The following is a 24501-nucleotide window of genomic DNA, read 5'->3' as shown; positions in this document are numbered from 1 at the left end:
TACGGCGGGACGGGCACGGGCACCCCGGGGCGTGTTACCCACGGCCTTAAGATGCAGGGAAGAGAAATAGCCAGGTCCTGGGGACAAAAGAGTGGCAATGCGGAAAAGAGTTCATTACTCGTTACTTCCATCATCCCAGGACTCCGGTGGTTCTGTCAAAACGAAGCAGCAGCGCCCGCACGCAGGAATGCACCGTCAGCTCCAGCCTCCGTGGCCGGGCAGCAGGTACGGGAGCTTTTCTGGACAGTGCCTCCCTGCCTTTCTGACTGGCTTCATCAGGAACTGTGGTGGTACAAACGGAGGTACAAACGGAAAGAGGGGAAAGTCAGGGTGGGTAATGGGAAGAAATTCTTTACTGTGAGGGTGGTGAGGCACTGGAACAGTTTGCCCAGAGAAGTTGTGGATGCTCCATCCCTGGAAGTGTTCAAGGCCAGGATGGATGAGGCTCTAAGGAACACAGTCTAGTTGAAGGTGCCGCTGCCCATGGCAGGGGAGTTAGAACCAGGTGATCTTTAAGGTCCCTTCCAACCCAAACCATCCCATGATTCTATGTTATTCTAAGTACTGACCCATCAATCAAAACAAGGCTTACTCAGTCCTAGATTGCAATCGACAAATTTTGCAATGTCTAAATCCACAGTTTCCTGCAATGCCTGTGTGAGTCAGAATACCTCGGACTATATCTCCTAGGCTCGGTGGCAGAAGTGCAGCAAAGTACATCCAAAGTATGGATATACCATGCATTTATCAACACAGAGACTCATCTAGAGCTACGGAAACTAGACAAAAGCAGCAAAATGCCTCCAAGTTATTCAGAATACACAGGGTCATTGCAAATCGTCAGATCCTACTGCATTGTTGGTCCTCAAACAGCTGTCCACAGCACAAAGGAAATATATGATCTGATTTGGAATAATACAAGCAGGTGGCATTGGCTGAGGAAACTGAAATCACAGAATCTTCTGAGTTGGAAGAAACCCACAAGGATCATCAAGTCCAACTCTTCAAGTGAATGGCCCATATGGGGACCGAACCCGCAGCCTTGGTGTTATTAGCACCATGCTCTGACCAACTGAGCTAACGTTATTCTTCCTCAAATCTCTTAGGCAGCAGTACCTACGATGGAACTGTTGGAGCCATTGGCAGCAGAAACATCTTGTGGGTTTTCATATCTATTCTGAAAACCTTTAAGGCAACAGCCAGGTCTGCCCACTCCAGGACAAGACTGATCCTTTCAAGGGAGAGATGAAGTTATGGGACAGAGTAAGGGTGTTTCTTTTGGGGGCATACTGATAAGTCACCCAACCTGACAGTCCTGGATCCTTGTACCAAGCAGCCAAAGGCAAAAGGCAATGACTTGAAGCAAGAATCAAGAATCTGAGGTCAAGTCAGGCCAAAATTAATAACCAAAGGCCTCACGAGGACAAGGACAATACTCAATTTAACTAGAGCCAGGGTGAATGTCATAATAACCCAGAAAGGCACCAAGCACTATCTAGGAAGCAAAGTCCAGGCAAGAGCAGGATTGGAGCAGGACAGGTGCTGTGAGGTGCAGAAGACTAGAGCAAGCAGGAGCTGCCAGTACAAAAGCAGGGATTTGGATAGAACAAGAGCAGATCAAAACATTGAACAGAATAGAAATGAGGAGAGAGAAACTTTCCCTAAAGTCCTGTCTGAGACACACATCAGAAACCACAAGCTCTAACCTAACTGTAGCTGCCTAAAGGACTGGGAGCCAAGCCAAGCCATATCAAGAATTTCTTTAACATCCAAAAATGTTGCTCATGATGTAGGGCACTTTGCATACATTTCTTTCTAGGTAACTTTTAATACAAATAAATGAAGGCTAGCAAAAGCCAGCCCCAAAACCTCTAGCAGATAGATGTCAAGGCACAGTGTCATGATATGCTGCCTTTACAGCAATGCCCATTCTCGCTATTCCATCTGTTTCTTCCCATTCCTACCATTCTGCCCCACTGATGACAAGTTACACAGCACTGGCTTGCTCTCTTTGAACCTGAGAATTCATCAGATCTAGAAAATGTTTTAAAATGCTGGTCCGGTTCCCTGATTTCATTCACAACATAACCAAACAAACATTTGTACTACCACAGCTAAAGAATCAGCACAAGGGTAAGAAGATTCCTACAGGCAAGGAGGAACACTATAAACCTGTATTGCCATCATGGCCAACATACCATCAGATCATAACTGGACAATGCAGGAAGAAATACCAACTTTTATCAATCTTTAAAACTATTTGTCAACAAAAATAGTAGTAACATAGAAAAAAGGAAACAATGCAAGATTTATATCCATGTCTGACAGTAAGGCCTGATTTGCTAGAAGACTCTTTTGCCAACTTCCATGTAGAAATTGCCACAATGCCTTACTAGAAAACTAGATTCACATATGCTGGATTAAAAATAATAATGTTCTAGAGAAAAAGAAGTTTGGCTCTTTGAGAATCTATTGGCGATATCCTTCTGGCTGCTCTGTGTGCAAAAAGAAGCCTTTGGTGTCACTTTATGCATGAGATGGTCCTGGTTACAATCATTCAGGTTACATAAGCACAGATGTAAAAATAACCATCAAAAGATCCTTTAAAGGATGAGACCTGCCTAACAGAGTAGCTGTTGAGACACACTCATTATAAAGGCTTCAAGAGTGTCCAGGAAAAATCCCCAGTTTACCTCAAAGAAGTCACCTGAACCACACACAAACTATCAGGTTCCAAAAGAAAAGAAACTCCTCTGTATGAACTTTTTTGCCAGCCACAATGAAGGAGAGAGACCTGATGGTGGCCAGGAGATGCATATGCTTCCTAAATGATTAATTTTCCCAACACTCTCCTTGGATACTTTTCCACTTAAGACTCATGGCTTATCCCATGTTTTTCAGGAGAACGTGTGTGAAGTACTTTAGAACTAGGAAGTAAAACATTTTTGTTCACCTTACGTTCTCACGTCTGAGAATGTACAGGATTGGTACAGAATTCTACACTTGACGCAGACCCCAATCCCTAGGTTTTAACATATGGAAGGGAAACTTGGGCACCTCCAATTCCCTCTGTGAAGCCATAGCACAATTTCCACTGTCCCTGGGACAGAACCAGAATTCTCTACACTCCTGTGTTGGTGCTCATAGGAAAGCAATGGGATCGCCTAGACCCAAGCAGATTTCAACAGTGAGAGTGTGTGCAATTGCTGTTAAAACACAGACTCCTCCCCGAGCTTTTCTGCACTCAATACCCTTGAATTTTAAAGTGCAGTTGTGTCTAAAAACTGAACTAATGTTCAGTAATGCACAGACATGTGCAAAATAGCCAATACCCTGTATACTACAGTACTATGTATATGGCCTGCATCGATGCAATGAAGTCTTCTTGATCCAGATGGGGATTCATGAGAGTGCTATCAGGAAAGGAATATTTATAAAGTAGAAACTATAAAACTCCCAGTGTTAAGTACATAGTCGTTTGAATTCATATAAAAAATAGCAAATTCTTGAAAGTTTAACACCAAAACAAAAATGCTAAACCAAACATACTACACTTAGACAAAATGAACTCTCTACCAGTATTTATGGTCACGTACTATGGTCTGACATTGATGTTTCTAACATCATATCACTTTCATTCATTTCAATCTCAAATGTTTCTTCCAATGGGCGACTGGTATCTGTACTTTTCCTTTGATTTGATGTCTCTAATGTTACTATGCCACTTTCATCCAGAGTTTGTCTTTCTATGTCGAATTCTCTGAAATCCCAGGGAGGTGAAATTATGTTCTTTAATGTCTTCACTGTGTGTACATCAAAGTCATAACATCTTAATTTGTCTTTAATCTCTGTTCCTAGGAAAACAGACAAACCATTAGTTTATTCCAAATGAACACTCTCAAAGAAACATCTCTCAAAGAAACTGTTATCCAGAAACTACTATAATCCTTTGTTTTCAGATCATCAGGGAACTATTGCTGCTTAATGACTGAAGATGAATAGAGTTGTTCTGAAAAAATCCAACAGCCTCCTTTTTGAAAAAAGCATAATAGAAGAAGCACTACTCAGATTCAAAAGTCTGTTATGAGATGTAATTGCCAATTCCCTTCCCAATTCTCCAAGGGGCTTTTTTTCTTGTTTAAGTTACACACAGCTTGGTTTGCATTAATGCATATCACATGGCTGCATGGTTCTTCCAGATGTGTTAAATAACTACATATGGAGAAAGACAATATTGAGAAGAAACATCTGCTTCAATTGTGCAAAAAATCTGCTGGAAAAGCACTAGAGTACATAGATGGCTTTTACTCTTAAGGCTTCAGCCTTCTTAACATGCTTGACAGACCATCAACTGTGTTCACTACAGATAAAACACTAAGTTCAATGAAGCAGAAATCTATCACTATAAAGTTGTGGGGGAGGGGGTAGAAAACTTTCACGGAAAATTTAAAACTATGGCAATATAATGTATTACAGTTATGAAGCCCTTTTTTTTGTTACCATATGTAAAGCTGTATTTTTGGAGTCAGAAGAATTTATCCTGTCTCCACAGAGCCAAGTTTTAACATGGTGAAAATGCTTTGCTCTACAGCAGCATTACCACTAGTGCTCTGATTTCCTAACTCTATATCTCTGTTTTATTTTTTCCTTATTCCCTTTGGTGTCTAAGCTGCCACAAATCAACATTTTCTATAAAAGAAACCATCAAAACCTTCAATGATAAATTGTTTCCTTTCTTTATGCTGGTAAGAATTTACTGTCATGATGCTCACAAAAAACAGTGGTCATCTGCAATTGCTGTGAAATTCTGCATCATTTAGCCATTAAAAAACAACAAAAAAATCCAATCAAAGGCATACTCTAACTTTGTAAGTTGATGAGGTAGTGGTAGACAGTCTTTCTTGACATAGGAATAACACTCCTCTCAAAGGACTCAATGATTAAGAGTCACAAAGATTAAAGACTTACCAATGTAGGCTTCAGAATCACCAATGTACATTTCTATGCAGTGTCCAAGCATTGTGACTGAAAATGTGTCATCTCTCCTGAGACCAAGGGCCTATTAAAAAAACCAGTAAAAAGTATTTAGTAGCAAGTAAAACAGTAGCAGATTTACATCTTAAGTCTGCAATAGTTCAGTTTGTTATTTTGTTGTTCCACAGTGCTATCTGAGCATAGTCTTCACTCTAAAAGCAAAACATTGCACAACTCAAATAACACCATCACATGAACTCTCTGAAGTAGCAAGCAAGCAAAGCACTGAAGCAAAACCAGAAAAGGATATAAATACAGACAGAGAAGCATTCAAAAATCATGAGATATATGTTGCTGTAAAATTTCTCCTTTAAGGCATGGTTTGGAAGTATTTGAAATTACTTCAGCTGCATGACAAGCTTATGTACATGAAATGTAAATTGCAATAATGACAATCAAAGTCTGCCAAAGAGGCCATTTTTTAACCTATTTTTTTAAAAAATTAAGATTATAAAATAAACAGTAATTTGGAGGCTGGGAAAAATGCTAGTTCTCTGTTCCAAACCTAACCCAGAACGCAAGAGGTAAATTGGAGAATGTGTGACCAGCACTTTAACTGAAGGCAGTTACGTACCGTATGAAAATAGTCGATGGCGCTTTCAAAGTTGCCCATTAAGCTGTGTATGTAGCCAATGGCAGAGTAAGTAGAAGCATTCTGAGGAATTAATACTAGAGCCTGGCGATGGTATTCCAGTGCTTCTTCATACTTCCTGTTAGGGTTAAATACAGAAGATTGATTAGTAAGTGGAACACAATTGTGCCAGAACTTAAAAATTATTGCTTTATACTCCGAACATAATGTACAAAAGACTCATGGATATTGACAATTTTCTTCCCCAGTGTAATTGAGAAATCATTGTTCTCCTTATGTAGCAAAACAGATGCCTACAGTAGGCCCCATTTGGAGATGATCTTAGCCATCTGATATGGTAAATTGCTTTCCATGCTTAATGCTGCTCATTGTAACATTGGCTTGCTTTCTGTAGCTTTCATTTGCCTCCCTGGGGGAGCAATGGAGCAATACGAGACTAAATTCTGCATCATTCAAACTGAGAAAAGCTCTCTGGGCAGAAATTTCAGAAGCCTGTGCTGCATACACTGGTACTCTTGTCAATTCTATTTTGCTATACTCTCTATCAAAAAAGGAGGTTTACACATACCCATAATTTCTTTCAAATACCAGTCACCTTTTCTTTGAAAATTATCTATTAATTAGACTGATTGTTATATTTGTTATTTTATAAAACAAGAATTAAATGTACACTATGACATTACTCTGAGAAATTAAATTGTCACATTTGACATCCCAGTTCCACATTGTTAAAGAGAAAGATAGCAGTTGCCTACTCACAACAAATTTTAATGACTATAGTGATAATGAAATTATGTAAACAGCAACATATGAAGTTGTTAGAGGGCATCAAGTAACAATCGAGGCAGAAAAATTATGCAACTGTTTGCTTGCTGCACAACCCTTTCACGATGCAATTTTATTTTCACTCATAGTATTCACATGTCCAATTGACTACCACTGTATTTTAATATGCTGCTTTCAAATTACAACCCCTTAATATTAGTGAGTAGTCATAGATCCAGTAAGTTTTTTCATAATAGCCATATTGTGTATTACGAACTCTATTAAATTAGTTATTACAGAATTTTTAAGTTTTCAAAGCATATGTACAGCTGCCTAAATTCTCAACTTGATTTTCTTGAAAGATGGTTTACAAGGATGCAAAAATATATTAGGTTTGATTTCTGAACCTGAACAAATACTACAATGCAAGTTGTACAAAGAGTGATGTAAGCAGTTACTAACTTACTGTAGAAATTTAAAAAAAAAGACAAAAGTAATTATAAACAAAACAAGTATTTGAAAAAACCCTGCAATTATACTCATGAATAGACTCCAGAAGCAGTGCCTTTTGTTTGCTCTTGGCACAAGGAGTAACTATTATATGTTCTCATTTTATAATGAAAATGAAGACTAATTGGCAATTCGAGCACAAAGCAATTACTACCAAAGCCAAAGCAGAAGTACAACTTTCATCTACCATAATCACATTCTCATTAGCAGCTTTGAAAAAAAAATTACAGTATACACCAACTGGGCGATTAAAACCGTGACACTAAAAAAAGAACAAAAAATTGATTGAATAAAAGAAAACACTGGTTAAAGTCAGATTAAGGTAATTAATGAGAAAACATGTCTCTGTGTTAGAACTGTTAAAACTTGCATAGGTACTTTGCACTTTTGCTGTTCATGGAATCGAAACATAAAATGATATAGTTTTGTTCTACAAAACCATAAAGTAATATTTCCTTGCTGTGTTAATGTGATTAAATATTTCACTTCAATAAGGAAAAGTAAGTACTAAACCAAGCAATTAATTGGCACAAAACCACCTTTATGTTAATTAAATCAATGGACATATTCCAATATATGAGGACTGAGACAGCAGACAGCTAAAATTCACACCCATACAAAGATCTAAAAGCCTATGATCAAATCTCTATCTAATAAGAATCAATAATTAAGGAAAGGCTTTTATATTAAGGACTTTAACTTGTGTGTGGTAAACTGGATATAAGGGGCGATTAATGTATTTACATTCACAAGCTGATTCAGAGAATCATCTTATAGGGTACTTCTACACTGTTCTCATGTGGTAGATGATATAAATGAGAGAGAAAGCACATTTTTGCAGCATTACAGAAAAATGCAGCTCCAGTAGCCTCTGCTTACTTGAGTTTTCTGCAGACATGTCCTAAGTTGTTCAATAAAGGCTCCCACTTATCAACTGTCACCTGCAAAATAATGCAGCAATTCAAATAACTGCAGCTTCTCAGACTATAACTAAATTTGTTAGTTATAACAAATAAATGCCTTATTCATTTGTATGTTTGGACCAAGAAAATTATCAGGAACATTTTAAATTCTTTACAAAACACACATTTAAGCCCCAAACCTTTATTCAATAACTCATTTTTCTATTTTATCCATTCCCCAAAGCCAATTAAAACTTGGGTGCAAACCAAATAGAACTTGTTTTCTACTTAACTAAAAAGAGTCTTAGCTAGGAGCACCGAAGAACCCCTCAAATTAGGTATTTGTAAAACAATCATGAATACTGAAAGTCTTTTTGCTGTCTTCTCCATGGTCTCACTTCATCTGCTCTACATAAATTAGCTCATTCGTGAGGAACACAGAAGACAATCTGAGCCAACAAAATCCTTAAAATGCTTTTTACTGAAATTAAAAATAAATTGAGCTTTTGCATTATGAATGTGTGGTTTATAATAATATAATACTATCTTCTGAATCTCTACTTATTTTAGGTGTTTCCCACACTAATTCTAAATATTCATTTGTGTGTTTCCAGTTTACTGGTATTTAGTACTTCTCAATAAACATGAAAAATGCCACATAGAAAAGAATTTATGCATACACATAAATTTAATTCTGGTCTATAAAGCTTATGGCATTTCCACAAACAACATTACAGCTTTAACTAAAACAGAACAAGCCCATTTATATATTAGTGAGCATATAAATTAGTAGCTGCGCAGTTTGTTTTAGTAAATATGTGCCTTGTCCACATGAAGATTTTTAGTTCTTCAGCACTTTCCACTTTATAGCTTACTGTGCTCTAGAAGCAATTTCCTTATATTGATAGGAGATGATTTGTTAACACAGTAGCATGAGGTGATGTCCTCATTAACTAAATTTAAGCTAAAAATTGAGAAAACCTATCTTAAAATTCACAAGAAGCCTGTCACAAGGTGGTACTGCTTTCATTAAGGCATCTTGAGTTTCTTTAGTACAATATGTTTCTTTAGACAAGATGATATCACACAAATAACCATTACTGCCAGTAGGTACACATTTATTTGTACTCCAGCGTGAGGAATCAGGGTTGTAATGGTCAACTTTTGATTCACAAAAGCACCTGAACTACATTTCCTAACAAACCTTTTGCTAGTGATTATTTTGGTTAATTTCAGGAAAGTTAGTTAAGCATCTCTGAGCACATTCCTACTCAGTGTCTCTATCCGGGAGAAAGAAAACAAATCCATACCTACAGGATTATGACCCCACAAAAGTGGAAGTCATTCAAGAAATGGCTAATACTTAAGGTAGCAGAAACCATCGTCATATGTGTACCCAGTTCCACCCTCAGTCAAGAGCAATTGTTCTTCTAAGACCCGGGTCTGAGAATAAGACCTGGATTTCACTCCCCAGTCAGTGCTTATTTTTCTTTTAATTTCATACAGAAAAATACTTTTTGTCTTTTCCTGTAGCACTGAAGATGATACATGACAATTCTCCTCTAAAAACCCAACACACCAATTACAAGTAGGTAGTCCAAGTTTTAAAGTCAAATTTATATTGTATTGCTTTTAACTTAAAATAAGAACAACATAAATTGTCACAAGACATTATAGAATTTGCTAGAGTTTTACAGATTTATAATCCCATATGTTAGTAGGAAAAATACCTCATTTCCAATAGCTTTGATTTTTTCCAGTGCATCAAGGAACCACTTTTCTGCAGTCTTCCAGCTAAGAATTGAGGGGTGGGGAGAAAGAAAATTAAATTAGTGAAGAGTTTTCATTAGCAGTATGAGAAAACTATATTACAAGGAAGAGTTCTTTGATATTATTTCATTTTATGAATGGAATTAGATGTAAAACACAGTAATTTACACTTGGCTATATTTTGCATTGTGGTCCTAAGAAGTCATAAGACAAAGTTTAAAAAATTAGAATCAAACCGAGTATATTGACTAAACACTTCATAGAACTGTTAGGTTTTTTTCCAGAATATATTTGGAACCTTCTGAGCTGATAAAATGTTTTGCTGTACAAAATTTTATAGCATGTGTGCAGATAGATGCCTTCAGGCATGCAACTACATAATGACTGGCACATGGAAGGTAATATTCATCTCTGCATGCTCCTCAAGCATTAAATTCTGTCTTTGTTCAATCTTATACAAGAAGAACAATCTAGAAAGCAAGGGTTTAGGGTAAACACCATCTAGACTAGAACCAAAAGACACTATAGCTCAAAGTAAGTACTTAAGTACACATACTGACACATTACACTTCAGAATAATTCATGTTTAGGATAGTATTTAATCATATTTTGCAAGCTTACTCTCCATTTTGAAATGCTACCACTCCAACTTCATGCATAACAAAAGGATCTTCAGGTGCAATGCTTAAAGCTTGGCTGAAAAACCGTTCAGCTAACTTGGAGTTGTTGGTCAAACCGTATTCCAGTCCAATGTAGAGCATCGGCAAATGACACCTAAAAAACCATAAAACAAACTGCTTGTTTGTTTTTGTGTGGTTACTAGGAATGGAGTTGCAAACTATAAAGAAATGCCAATTGTGTTTGCATATGTTTATGTACAACCAAGTAAAAACTGATTTAAATGGACTATTAACCTAAAGGGAAGTTTGAAAGATTTTACATCTCTGTAAGTTATTGACAAGAATTTAAACTCCAATACATGACTATAACATGCTCTGGAATTACATGTATTTTCTCAGGGCTTAAGTTAGTTCTGAAGGTTTTTTCTCTACTTTCCTTTGTACATTTAATTTACAAATAGAATATGGAAGAAACAATAAATAGATTACATCTACCAATAACCACAATCAAATACAACAGTTTTATATGCAATATTACATTAGTCCACGACTCATTTTACAACCTTCTCCCAGAGCATGAAAGAGCTGTTTAAGATATTACTATACAGCAGTTGATGACCTGGTGTAACAACCATGACTTACAAATTTCATAGAACTGTCAGGTAGAACACAGATTACCTAAATATAAATCTTGACTTTAGAACTTACAGAATCACAACAGCAATCACAAATAATGCAGCTAAATGCAGATGATTAAATTATTTTTTTTTGTTTGTTTTTGTTGTTGTTCTCTAACAGATAATTATTCCAAATATATTGCTTCTACCTATTGTTTCAAGGGATATAAATCAATATTCTACACTATCTATGGATATGGATATTCCCGAATATGACATTTTTTCCATACCCTTTCATGAGCTGTGCAGCTGTGAAATATGCAGCCATTGCTTGGTCGTGCTCACTCTCAACTGCAAATGAATGCCCGTATGCTATCCATGCAGGTCCATAGGTTCGCTCAAGTGTAGTAGCTTTGCTAAAACACAAGCAAACACATCTGAAATTAACTTTCACCTGCTTCAGATGACTGCTTAGACAGCAATGCTGTGTCACACAGTTAGGTATCTGTTAAGAAATCACCTGTAATGACCAATGGTAAACAAAGTTAATTTTAAAAGTTCAAACTCTTTAGCACCTAGAAGTTCACACACTGTCATGAATTCATGATTGTATTATTTCTACTACTTCATGGACAGCAGAATTATTTGATATTATTAAACATAAACAGTTATATAGTAGGTGAATTGAATAAAATACAGAAAACATTAGTAGTGACTTATAATGTATTGCGAAATCCTAGCTATACATTTGAAAATAAGTATATGCTAAAAAAAAAAAATCTAAGTTTCACAAGCAGGATATGAAAATACCAAATGAACACTTAGGTTGAATTGTGTCTTGAAATTTTGCTATATAATTGTTCTAGCCTTGAAGACGACAAGTATTTGTCACACCACAGGCCATGCATCAGGGAAGTATGTCACTCAAGTCTCAAGCTGAAAACTGCAACCTGAGCATCAAGACTGCACTCTAGAGTCTTTACATTAAGATGGACTTGACAGGAACATTTGAAAGCTGTATAGATTATTTTCTGAGTCTGAAGACAAGGGCATTCGTAACTAAACAGCTCATGACAAAAGTTTTTCTTAAAAGCTTCTGACATGGAGATCCTACATGCTCCACAAGTAATCTACTCTATTGCTTAACTATCCTTAAACACTTCATTTTTTTCCTAACATTTAATCTAAATTTTGTTTGCCACAGTTAAACTCACTATTTCTCATCACAGCTCCTAGAGAATGGTGTGTTCTCTCTCTCCTGGGACAAAATTACACATATTCAGACACTTGCATCTTGCCACCCAGGACATACTTGGGTATTCAAGTGTGTCTTTGAGTTTCGTTTCTGAAAACCACTACATAGCCCACACTTGTCCCAGCCTTGTTAGCTGTACACTATCATTCTTCTCCCAGAAATTTAAGCTTCTTGTTACTATTTCACTTTTACCAGATCTCTTTTTCTTTTTGCCAGAACTACGCTGAATTCTGATGTTTTGTTTGTGGGTTTTTTTGTTTGGTTTTCTCTTCAACACATCTATAGACCCTTTCTTTCTGGCTAAGGATGCTTATAGATTTAAAGATGGTTTTTATTTCACCACCAAAACCACGTATGTCACTCAGGACAGCTTCTTGAAGAACTTCACACTGATACTTGTGAGGAATTTAAGCAGTTTACTCATAATAATCAGGCATTTAAAAAGTCTAAATAACTAACCCAAAGGCTTTACCTTTATTGTCTATAAAGGTCTTAAGAAGAAAAATGAAAGTCTTACAAGTTGATTTATGCCTTCTCAGTTTAAGCTTACAGCACCAAAACAAATGCCCTACTTCACAGCAAAGTCCTGCTCTCCAGTGCTGATATTCACTACATATACAGGAGACCTACAGGAAAGAGCATTGACCAAACTTAAAAAGTCCACAGTTGCTTGTGCACAGAAAAAACTAGACAGCCAAGTGTCAGAATTTTCAATCTAATTCTTTCCTTTCAGATACAAAACCTGAGGCCGGGAGAATGCCTGAGTGTCCTCAAACTAAGGACCGAGGCCTGATTACCCAGCTGTAGTTAGCTTGGCAGCACGAGTGAATGCAGGGACTACACCTGCCCATAACAGCCAGGTGACTGCCAAAAGAGATGCTGCATTAGTCTCCATCTTTTTTAAGTATCTAGATGGATGAAATCTAAATTGCCATATCAAAAAAAGGGTGGCAACAAAAGGAATATTTTACTAGTAACCAGTTTAATGAGGGTTCTGTTTATGAGCTTGCAAACAATCACAAACATTAAATATTTATTTAGCAAATGAGCAACAGGAAAAAAAACTACCTGAGATATCTTCTAGCATGTTCATTTTTGTGGCCAACCATGAGATAGTAGCATCCTACTGCAAACCATGACACCTACACATTAAAATCAAAATAGAATATTATTAGATATATCACAGTCATTTTAGTGAAACATCAAAAGAGAGAGACAGATAATAGAGAAGTCGGGAACATTTTCACTGAAATCACAGTCAGCTCTTCAAATTATTTGATGATATATGCTGGCATGTAACTCTTTAACTGGGGCTTGTTCAGCTCTCAAAGAGAGAGCTTAGTGGAAAGCTGTCTTCAATTATCTAATGATAAGGAATACAGAAGACAGAGCCAGACTCTCACAGGGGTGCAGTGACAGGATGGGAAGCAATGAGTAAAAGTTGCAACATGAGAAATTCAGATGGAGTCAAAGAAAACTAATTTTCACTGTGAAGGTGATCAAACCCTGGAAAAGGTTTCTCAGAGACGCGTAGATTTTTATTACTGCAGCATATGTTTTAAATTTTTATTCAAAGTTAATAACTCGCACTGAATACCTTTTACAGATACTTTGTTTTAAAAAGAGAACCTTGGTAAAAGAAAATTACAATGCATAGAAAATAAAAGGAGTGAACCATTTTTACAACCTTCATCCAGAAACAGATTTTGAATTCTGTTGCTCAAACTGACTATTACATTACACCTTTTACATGCTTTCACTAAAAAAACTACCAGGCAATGAAGGCTTAGAACAACTTACAGGATTATTTGGGTACAAGTCCACCAGTTTGTGAGAAAGATAGAAAAGCTCTACATAATGGGAAGAAACAAGAAAAGAAAATTAAAACACGGTAAAACATTAAGATGTTTCAAGTCTTTCAGTTTTCCATACAAAATATCCAGAACATCCAATATTATTAATTCACAAGTAAACAAAAATGTTTTCTGCTCAGTGGTAATGCTTCAAACTGCCTCAAAAGAGATTTGGTTTTGCAATTAACTAAAAAAAAAACCCAACCAAAACAACCCATAAGTATTCATGGCACACAAATAAGCAACTATACTTCCCACCCCTTAAGAATTCTGCAACAATTTAGGTCATTAACATACATTAAAATAAATGCCTGTAGTATTACACTTGAATGTACCTTGTCAAGGTAAAACACTATTGAACTTTCTACATCTAAAAGGTATAACATACTGGCTAGATCCATTTCAAAGTAGAGTCCTGTGCATTAATATGCTGAAAATAGGACAAAAGCAAATAAATTATTATATTACTTAGAATAATTCTAAGTGATTACTTTTCTAATAAAAATAATAATTCTACTTATTGGAATAACTTAATACAGATTTTCTGACAATAGCTGCAGTAATCAGATACAGGGTAACAGTTCTATTGCCTATATGGTTTGAAAAGAAATAGCATTATGGTACATAAAATTTCTATTTCTTCAGAGCACAGTGCTCTTAAACCGATGAGATTGTCCTAGAGCACTTTGAATCAATTCTCAGCTGCAGAAAAATCAAATTTTAAAACAGGCTTAAAAAAATACCAACTTATTTACAAAATGCTTCTTGAGGCAGACTTAGAAGAACAAGCAGATCACCAGCTCGACTTTCAGATGTAGTTAACTGTAAAATAACTGAGAAGTACATTCACTAATCACCAAGAAATGCTAGTACTCCTAATGACCTATTTGCATACATATAATGCACCATCCTCTGAGAGCCTGCACTATTGTATTTTCCATTTGGTTTTAAAGACATTCAAGCTTTGATTTGGATGTTTATATGCAGCCTGAAATAAGAAAAAGCTATGCCAGCTGCAAATAAGCTATTATTGTAATTCCAACAAAGGTGTTGCATGATTATTAACTTGTTTGAACTAAAGAGGCCTTCACAACAGCGAGGCAAGGAGAGTCTAGAATCTTAGAAGCTTATCTAGAATACCGGATAAGCATGTCCACCCAAGCATACACAACTGCTGAGGAATTCTTTCTGGTGTCAATTAATATAATTTATTTTTCAGCAGAAAAAGTACACCCAGATACTCTACAAAGATCACCTCAAAACAGAAATCAAAACACAGGAATGAGGCAGTGTAGCTCACTATCCTCCTGGCTATATAGTCCAGTGGTTTAGAGACACTGACACTCATGATCATAAATGAATAAAGACTCTTTGCACAACTACTTCCCCCCAGTCCTGCTGTCAGCTCTGAAATTCCCTTCTTTTCCAGTTACCACTGTTTTCTTGAAACTGCAGGTAGGAAGAAAAATATATGTAACATTTCAAATGGTACATAAGGGGGTTACTTGGCATCTTTAATTCTTTATTAAAATTGAGGCTTTACAGTATTCTGTTGACTCATTAAAATGTTGGGTTTCTTACCATTTGCTTTATTAAGCTCCACAAGTGTCCCTATATGTACAGGTAAACAATTTGCATGGAAGGGATCTTTTTCCATAACTCTAAAAGAAAAAATTAAAACAAAATCTGCAATGCACATTTCAAAAAATTTAATGTGTTATATGCAAGCTGCTTTTATAGTACGTAATGTTCCAGTAAATTACCATTTTAGGCAAAGAAAACTATTTGTGACTAGGAGGTAACTATTAATGGCGTAATAAAGACTCTCTTCAGACCAGAAAAATAACAATTAATTTAGCTTAACAAAAGAGGAAACCAGAAAATTCTGTCAAGCTGAATATACAATTAGAAAATCAGAATACAATGCACTTTTATTTGCAGGTCACTTCAAATTTAACTATCAGACAGCAAGCAACAACGTTTCTGTTCATCTTTTCCATATATATTGACAGCACTTTCAAGCAACAGTTCTCAACTTCCTGAGCTTAGCACTAGGCAGTATGCCTTAGGAATCAGATTTTGCTCAGTTGTAGAATTTTGTTTCCTGTGGCATTCAGAAACACAACTACATGTTCAGATTTACAGTAGCTGAGAAGCAAACCAGGGTGGTGTTCTGACCCTTCTGACAACTGAGCAGCAGTGTGTGCCCAGGCTGTATAACAACTGATACACCTGGCCCATCAAAATTAGAAATAACATGCTAACTTTTAAAATTAATAATATATTATCATTAATAACATCATAACTTTTAATCAGCCAGAGAAATCATACTTCCTAACTAACCAACGGATTAAAATCTGCTCATTACAAAGACCAAACAAGAAGTAGGCAGAGAGCAAACAAAACTGAAAGTACCAGAGAAAGGAAGGGATGGTTGAAGAAAAGTGCAGCACAGTGCTGAATAAGTGGAGTTTTGGTTTGGATACTTCTGGTACATATTATAAAAATAATGTGTCTTGCCAGACACAAGCTACACATTATAAATACCTGAATCATATATAACATATATTCTGAAATACATATCAAACTGTTATGTATGTCAATCCATTGAACAATATTGGCTATAAGTCCAGGCAAAATGATTACACTTCACAATATGAGGAAAAAAACCCTAAAAGTTGCTTTGTATACTTACACTGAAGTAAGCTTGTAACACATTTTGAAATCACAGTTATAATAATGTCTTTCAGCTAAGGATACCACCACGTCTAGGTTTTCTTGAAGACCATCTACTGATTCAGGAATCACTGTCTCACTGGGCTTATTATACTGAAAGAGAAAAGAAACATCGTGTGAAACAAAAACCAATCTAAAATCAGATGATCTAAGTATTAATATTTTTAGTGCTAAAAGAATATTTAAGAAGCACTAAAGTTCTTAAAATTTACATTTTTAAACTGAAAGTCCATAAAACAGGTATTTGGTAAAATGCTTCTTTACAATGTACTTAAAAGCTCATTTAGAACACGAAAGATGTTTGCCAGGGTCAATATCTTAAGTGTAGGCTGTAGAAGTTAATAATGAGCAATACATAGTTGGTTTTCAGTACTCTCACATTATCTTTGGGAATAAAAAAGTCCAGAATGATGTTGCTATATCAGGTATACTGACATTTTGTCTACATTATTAATGCTCTTTTTCTTGGCATAGAAGTTTCTCAAGAAATAAAGCTTAAGAAACATAAATCAGAATTTCAAGTTGTCACCACACCAGAAAACAAGTATACAGAACACTGTTATACTACTCCATGAAGTGATATGTACTGTATTAAAAATTTTAAAATAGCCAAAAATTACAAAGCCCTTATTTATTTCAAAGTTCACAATAAATGGGATACAAGAAACTTTACACCCAAAGTCAAGACTTTCAATCAATTCTCCAGCTTTTTAGTCAGTTGGGGATTTACCTTTTTCAATTTATTCTCAAATAAAAAGTGAAGCAATTCCTGTTCTTCTTCTGTACATTGTCTACTAAGAGGTAGAGATTCAAGAAGTTCTTTTTCTGGAGGAATTAAAAACAATCAAAGTGGTCATATTACAGAATAAACAGCAAGATACAACACTTTAAGAACTTAGAGATGCGAAGAACTTTATGCTGGTCATCCCAACTACAGAGAAGATAACAGCACAGATACACTGAAACAGATAATACTACTAATGATGGAAATTAAGGAGTGAATTCTTAGTTTTTCCTTCTACACTGTTAAATAAATTTTAATGAAGATGAGATAACACACCACTGTTTTCATGTACTCTACATGTCAAATTTTATCACTTAGAATGCTCTGTTAATCAACGCCTGCTATAACTAAGCAAACACCAGTAGGGTTTCATGGATTCAAAGCTATGAAGTTGAGAACACAGGTAAAAACATTGTTTAGGCTGGACAAAGAGCATGAGAGCTTCCGGAGCTAACAAACAGGAATGCTGGGTTACTTTGTTTCTTTCAGCTCTTAGCACTGCAAGACTGAAAAAGAAAAGATCAAATGCAAATTTGCACAGATCATAATTTTCACTCATTTCATACATTTTCTATTATTTGAATTATTATTTTGAAGTCTGCTATTTGTTTTATGGTTTTAATTTTAACCTAGGAAAACGCATATTGAAAAAGCAGGTAAATTTCACTTGTACTTGAGAAATATTTTCTATCCAAACCTTCTTGTGCTGTCAGCATATGGTGTGACGTTAAAAGATCAAATGCTTCAAAGCAGTAAACATCAAGCTTCAAAGCCTCTTTGTAGCTGTAAGTTGCCAGGGCTCTATTATCCAAAGCATCATAGATCTTCCCTCGCAAAAGGCATATAGAGCTCTTGATCTGGTGGAAAAGCAGGACTGGAAGTCAGAGACTGAATCAATGTTTACCATTTGGTTTTGAGCACAAATCAAATGGGCTACTTGGAAAGTAAAAAGCATTTCATGCATGATAGAACCTGGTTTTCTAGTGCTGTTTTTAAATAAAAAAATGTTTCTGCTATCTCAAAAAATTTCAAAAGAATGCTGTCAGGTTATCTAACAAACACATGCTTGAAATAAGCAATAGAAGGTTAGAATTTATCTTTTCTACTTCTGGCATCCAGCTCTCTGATACTGAGTTGTAAGCTAATAATACTCACAGAGAAACTGTCACTTCTAAAAGCAATTCTTTGTTGACCATTAAACCACATATTTCATGCAAGACATGAAAAAGGCCAAATCTGTGGACTCAACTCTTCTGAGCAGAAATATATATCCTTCCTTTCAATCCAAAACAAAGATGTTCCAGAAATTAAAGCAGTGAAAGATTATTATTAGCACAGTTGTGCTAAAATGTCTAATAGCTAACATGTTCTTTCAAAATTCCCTAGATGGGTATTCAGTACAGTCAGAAGGCCACAGAAGTGTCAGCAAAAGAGAAGGTTAGCACATTACCCATCTCTATCACCAGACTAAACAGACAGATCCAACTCTCCTGAGTTCCCGCATCAGAAACAGAGCAGTTGCATCAACAAGGAATAAACCTCAGGAAACTTTTAAAGCAGTAACACTGTAACCAGCTCAGAGATCAGTCACTCAGTCTGTAGCGTCTGTGCAAACTAGGGAGAATTTTGAGCTAATATTTCTTGTGGCAGTACTCATTTCAGTAGTTCTCTCCTTTGGCAAACCAAACCCATTCTCTTCCTAGTGAACTGCATTATCACAAGCATTTCTGAAGGTAAAGACTGACAAAGTCAAGTTTTTTGGCTGGATTACTTTTCAGTCAAAAGAGTTTCCCAATTTACTTCAATAATCAGCCAACAAAACACCAGGGCCAGAGTATCATGAAACAGAGAGCAAGAATAAACAGCCAAAGCTGAGGACTTCTTCCTTTGCTTGTAGTAGTAGTTTAAATATTCCCAATAAATAGATGCACCACAGTCACGTAGTCTAAGCTACTTCTCCTTAAAAACCATTATATCAGCATTGTGTCAGTCCACATCAACAATTTAACTCACTTTGCTACTTCAGTCTTACAGGGAAAACACCACCTATCAATAGACTTCACTGTAGTTTCAGCTAATAAATTTCAATTTGTAACTCTGAAACTGAAGACTCTTCACAGACCATTCAGCCTACACGTGGTACCCATTCATTTTAACTGTCTACCTATGCAGGATTTTTTCACTGAGCTTCAAAAACTTCACCTTTACATCACGTAGTTTTCACAAGTGTGATCAAAAAATGTTCCACTGAGAATAACACTCGAGTGATTATGGAGTATTTCATTAAAAATAACCAGAGAAGAAAACTTGTTCTGTTATCTCAGAACCTTCAGCCCAATTGAAAGAAATGTTAGCTCACATTATCAAGACTGAAACTGCAGCACAGAGATAAAAGACCATAAAAAACAATACTAGATCATGAAGTTCCTGCAAAGTGTCTGCAAATAATTTATGGGAAGTTGTCAAAGAGCACTCTTTATTTTTGCAAACCAAGTTACTTCCATACAGGAAGTTAACACATGATCTGTGACTGAAAAGAGAATAATTCAGCATTTTTAAAAATTATGTTATCTGAAAAAGGAAGCTTAAAATGCACTTTCAGATTCAACAGCTGTAAAATCACTTTCTAACTTCACGCATTATTTTTCTCAGTTATAAAAATATCTGTTTAAATACTGTCACTTACAGAGGATTGTGACATCTCCCAGTCTGTGGCAGAATCTTTCAATCCGCTTTCATCCTTCAAGTACTTTTCAAAAAGTCGTTTGTTGATTGGCTCCTCCATATCAAGAATATCCAGGGCCTGCTGATGCTCTTTTGCAGCATACTAACCAAACATGTACATGTAAAAAACAAGGTTGGGTTTTGAATAATCTGTACATAAAGCAACAATAAACACAGCATCATGTTTCAAAGGCACAGATTGTTACAACCAGTTTTAATTTTATCAGCAAGTTTTTCATGCATGCATATGCTTAATTGGCCATATGTCATTTTATAATTGCAGTCAACTGTTTTACTGGTCACTTATAATATGCAAAAAAAATATAAAATGAGCACCTCCAGAAAAATCTATTATTCAGTATTATGCAATCAGAGAAATGGATACGCTCCTAAAAACAGTTAACACAGGCTTTAATAAACTACCATCATCTTATTCTATAAGCTGCACATTATTCTATGTCTACATTTAATCTACCAGTTGGTTCAGTTGTCTCTGTGAAAGCACCGTATTTCACTATTTATGTATCCCATTTTATACAGATGCATAAAGCTATTAAATATAGTTATATGACCATAAATCACATCTCCTCTGGTCAGATTACAACCAACCCATTAAAAATGAAAACATGAAGACATGAGACAAAAAAGGTTCATGTTCTTCCCCCACAAAATATTAGAGGACTCTTTCCTGGAAAAAAAGTCAGTTGGATTTCTTCACAGTAGTACTAGAATGGATACCACAGTAACCAAAACCACTGCAAGTTAAAGAACGAAATCAACTGTCACAAAAATTAAACCTGTTATTCCAGTGAATATAAACATCTACATTGCCTTTCAGGTACCTAATCTTCCCAAGATGTGTCTTTCATCTAATTTGGTTTGCTTCCAATAGTGGTTAAAATGTGTACTCACATGACATCTAGCTGCAAGGTAGCGACACGCTTCATATAACTGAAAGAGAAGTTTCATACATAACAGTTACAAAGAGAAAGCATGTTTACTTACACTGCTAGACTCCATTTTGCTCTCTCCTTTTTCACTTCTATGGCCTCTTCACCCCTTTTGCCACCAAAAGTGTTTCCTGACCAACATGACTAAGTCTGTAACATTTCCTCTACTACTAAACTCTCAAAGGACATTTAATTCACTGTTTCCTTCCCCACTCATTATCAGAGTGGAAGGACAATTGAAACAACTACATCTGAATCATAGAATCAGCTGGGTTGGAAGGGACCTCCGAGATCATCAAGTCCAACCCTTGATCCACTAACACTGTGGTTCCCAGACCATGGCACTAAGTGCCACATCCAGTCTTGTCTTAAAAACCTCCAGGGACGGAGAATCCACCACTTCCCTGGGCAACCCATTGCAATGTCTGATTACCCTCTCTGTAAAGAAATTCTTTCAAATATCTAACCTAAACCTCCCCTGGCACAGCTTAAGACCATGCCCTCTTGTCTTGCTGATAGTTGCCTGGGAGAAGAGACCAACCCCCACCTGGCTACAACCTCTTTTCAGGGAGTTGTAGAGAGTGATGAGGTCTCCCCTGAGCCTCTTCTTCTCCAGGCTGAACAGCCCCAGCTCCCTCAGCCTCTCCTCATAGGACTTGTGCTTGAGTCCCTTCACCAGCCCAGTTGCTCTCCTCTGGACCTGTTTCAGGACCTCAGTATCCTTCCTGAAGTTGCACTCCTCCTTCCCATACCTACTGCAGTTACATTCTCGGACCCCTTCTCTTTTCTGGGACCCTATCTGGGGACAACACTTTCAATCTAACCAATATAAAGGGGGCCATATAACCTACATCATGCAGGGCCACAAAAACTATATCATGTAATTTTTCAAATTACTTTTCCCATAAATGTTATCCTCTGATGGAAGAAGTCCCTGTGGTTAGCAGCAGAGGTTTAAAAGAAGGCTAACATTAGTAATTCTTTGACTAAAATGACTTACCTTATCCAGCTTACGTGACCGAAGAGCATGTGCTGCCCTGTGATACTGAGCTGTTAGGTAAAGACATTGGGCCAGCCAGTAAATATCTTGTGGTTCCTCTAAAATAAAAGAACAAATTATAAACCATTAAATTACAATATATCTTTAAACACTTTCATACAGAATATTCACTTTTGCTTCACTAGAGAAGTACTTTTTCCCTATTCCAGCATTCCAATGAGTTATAAAGTTTTATTTTTATATACAAATACGTATAAACAACTCATCTACTACTGAGAGACTAAAATGAAAAAATAATCAGATTTTAACTTCGAAGACATCAGATAGTGCACTGGACAGTGAAAATAAAGAATGTCATTCTAGAGGTTTGACATGAAAAAGAGACAGTGATACAATGATACAGATCTAAAAAAGCAGCAGTTACAAGTTACCCTGCCCTTGGACACATGGCAGAAAAAAAAACAACCCAAAATTGTTTTTCTCAAAAAAAAAGATCAGTGAGAATCTATCAACAGTGAAAGCACTAGCCTTCTGCAGCTTGATGTTACGATTCCAGAAGGACAGCTCAGTACCCTCCTACTTTACTGGCAACCAAAGCCTTTGTGGGATCAAGCCCCCAGAATCATTTTACGTGTAACTGGCCCATGGCCATAGACAGACACTGGCAACCAGCATCATCTCCCTTTGTAAACCTGCAGTCTACTTGTCACCCAGGACAATCATGAGTCCTGCAGGAAACCACCGTGGTCTCTTGTATCTTTTGCTTTTTTTCTTTTTGATTCTTAAGGTAGGCAAACCTTAAGGTTTGGCCAAACATTAATTTTAGCACCAAGTTCAAAAGGGAAGGAAGATGAGCTCTGCTCTATTTGGAAAAATACCATTCCAAAGATCACAAAAAAGGACTTACACCAAACTCAGAACTACAAGATTTATCCAATTATTTATTACGAAACCTTCGAAACAGAACACTATCAAAAAAAAGTTAACAAAAACAAAGATTAAAGCAACCACTTACCATGAGAGAGTGAAGCTACTTTGTCAGCCCAAAACAGGGCACTTTGATACTGCTGCTGTAAAAGCATGACAGAAATAATTAGTATTCTTTTGGTGTTAGCTTTTGACTAGATCAGGTTGCTCAAAGCCCCATGCAACCTGGCCTTGAACACTTTCAGGGATGGGGCATCCACAACTTTTCTAGGCAACCTGTCCCAGTGCCTCACCTGCCTCACAGCAAAGAATTTCTTCCTAATATAACATATAAACCTATGCTCTTTTATTTAGAATCCATTCCCTCTTGCAATGATCATATAACCATTAAGTTTGGAAAAGACCTCCGAGATCATCAAGTCCAACTGCCGATCGAACTCCACTGTGACAATTAAACGACGTGGCCAAGTGCCACGTCCGCTCAGTTTTTGAACACTCCCAGGGATGGTGACTCCATCACCTGGGGAGCCTGTTCCGATGCTTAACCACGGTTTCAGTGAAGCGATTTTTTTTTTCTAATATCCAAACTGAGCTTGCCCTGGTGCAACCTGGGGTCGTCTCCTGCCCAAGGTAAGCCCGGCACAGCTTGCACAACCCAGCAGGGCGAGATCCTGAAAATACGCCTTCGTTTTATAGCTACTCTACAACCGGCTGTCCTCTTCCCCCTCCTCCTCCTCCTCCACGCGAGGAAGGCATCAGGAAAACCCACCAGGAGGCCCCGGCTCCCACTGGAGACCGCACAGGCGGCGCTTCCGGCCCGCCGCACCCCTCTCCCACTGCGACTCCCTCCCCTTCCAGGGAAAACGGGGCATAATTACAAAATTAACACCCTCTCCGCCGCCGCAGCGCCCGGCACCGCTGCTCGCCCCGCCCCAGTCTCTCTCTTTGCGGGAGCCGCGCCGAGAGCGCCTTTTCCTCGGGGAAAGCCCGCGGGCCCGCCGCCCTTGCACCGCTGCCCCCGCGGCGGTTGCGCTCACTGGTCGATGTAGTGCCGACGCGCTTCCTGAGCCGCTCCAGGTTCATCCTCGCTCCCGTGCTGCCCCTGGATCGGGATCCCGGAGCCGCCGAGGGACCGCGGGCCGCCCGCCGGTGCAGCGCCCAAACCCGCCCCTCGCCTGCCTTCCCTCCCTCCCGCCCGGAAACAGCGCCCCGAGCGCGGCGTTCCGGGGGAGGGGACATCCCCCCGCGCGGGCCGCTGGCCCCACACCCCAGTAAATAAATTAATTCTGAGACTTTTCTCTGCAGTCCATCCCCGGCAAATTTATTCTTAGGGACTTCCTCGCAGTTTCGAAGTGAAGAACTGTCTCTGCCAGATTGCCAGCAGGCTTGAGGTGAAAATATTCCCCCAGGACTTAGCAGCGATGGTGGATGGTGTGCCGGGAGGTTTCCTACGAGTCCTGCA

At 37.5% G+C, this 24501-nt stretch overlaps 1 protein-coding gene across 1 annotated transcript; it reads right to left on the bottom strand.

The window, feature by feature from the left end:
- Positions 1 to 3564: 3564 nt before the first annotated feature.
- On the bottom strand, positions 3565 to 24207 carry CDC16 (cell division cycle 16). The gene is made up of 18 exons (XM_018084284.2): positions 24079 to 24207; positions 23128 to 23185; positions 22113 to 22210; positions 21075 to 21113; positions 20125 to 20265; positions 18136 to 18295; positions 17385 to 17479; positions 16614 to 16747; positions 15500 to 15579; positions 13866 to 13915; positions 13134 to 13207; positions 11101 to 11226; positions 10195 to 10347; positions 9534 to 9597; positions 7781 to 7842; positions 5609 to 5744; positions 4969 to 5059; positions 3565 to 3854 (listed from the first exon to the last, which is right to left on the bottom strand). The coding sequence occupies exons 5-18, from the start codon at positions 20221 to 20223 to the stop codon at positions 3589 to 3591; spliced, it is 1590 nt and encodes a 529-aa protein (XP_017939773.2). The 5' UTR covers positions 20224 to 20265; positions 21075 to 21113; positions 22113 to 22210; positions 23128 to 23185; positions 24079 to 24207; the 3' UTR covers positions 3565 to 3588.
- Positions 24208 to 24501: the final 294 nt, after the last annotated feature.

The sequence above is a fragment of the Manacus vitellinus genome, unplaced genomic scaffold (genome assembly GCF_001715985.3).
Source record: "Manacus vitellinus isolate BGI_N305 unplaced genomic scaffold, ASM171598v3 scaffold_7_pilon, whole genome shotgun sequence".
Classification (NCBI taxonomy): Eukaryota; Metazoa; Chordata; class Aves; order Passeriformes; family Pipridae; genus Manacus; species Manacus vitellinus.
The sequence above is the reverse complement of the archived record's forward strand: the minus strand, read 5'-3'. Positions and strand labels throughout refer to the sequence as shown.

Excerpts from the sequence above, each read along its gene's own strand:
- CDC16 (XM_018084284.2), bottom strand. The coding sequence starts at position 20,223 with ATGGAGGAGCCAATCAACAAACGACTTTTTGAAAAGTACTTGAAGGAT. Across the intron at positions 9,598-10,194 it reads GTAGCATTTCAAAATGGAGA|CTGGAAGACTGCAGAAAAGT; the intron begins GTAAGCTTGCAA and ends CTCAATTCTTAG. Across the intron at positions 5,060-5,608 it reads CCATCGACTATTTTCATACG|GCCCTTGGTCTCAGGAGAGA; the intron begins GTACGTAACTGC and ends TTTTTTTAATAG.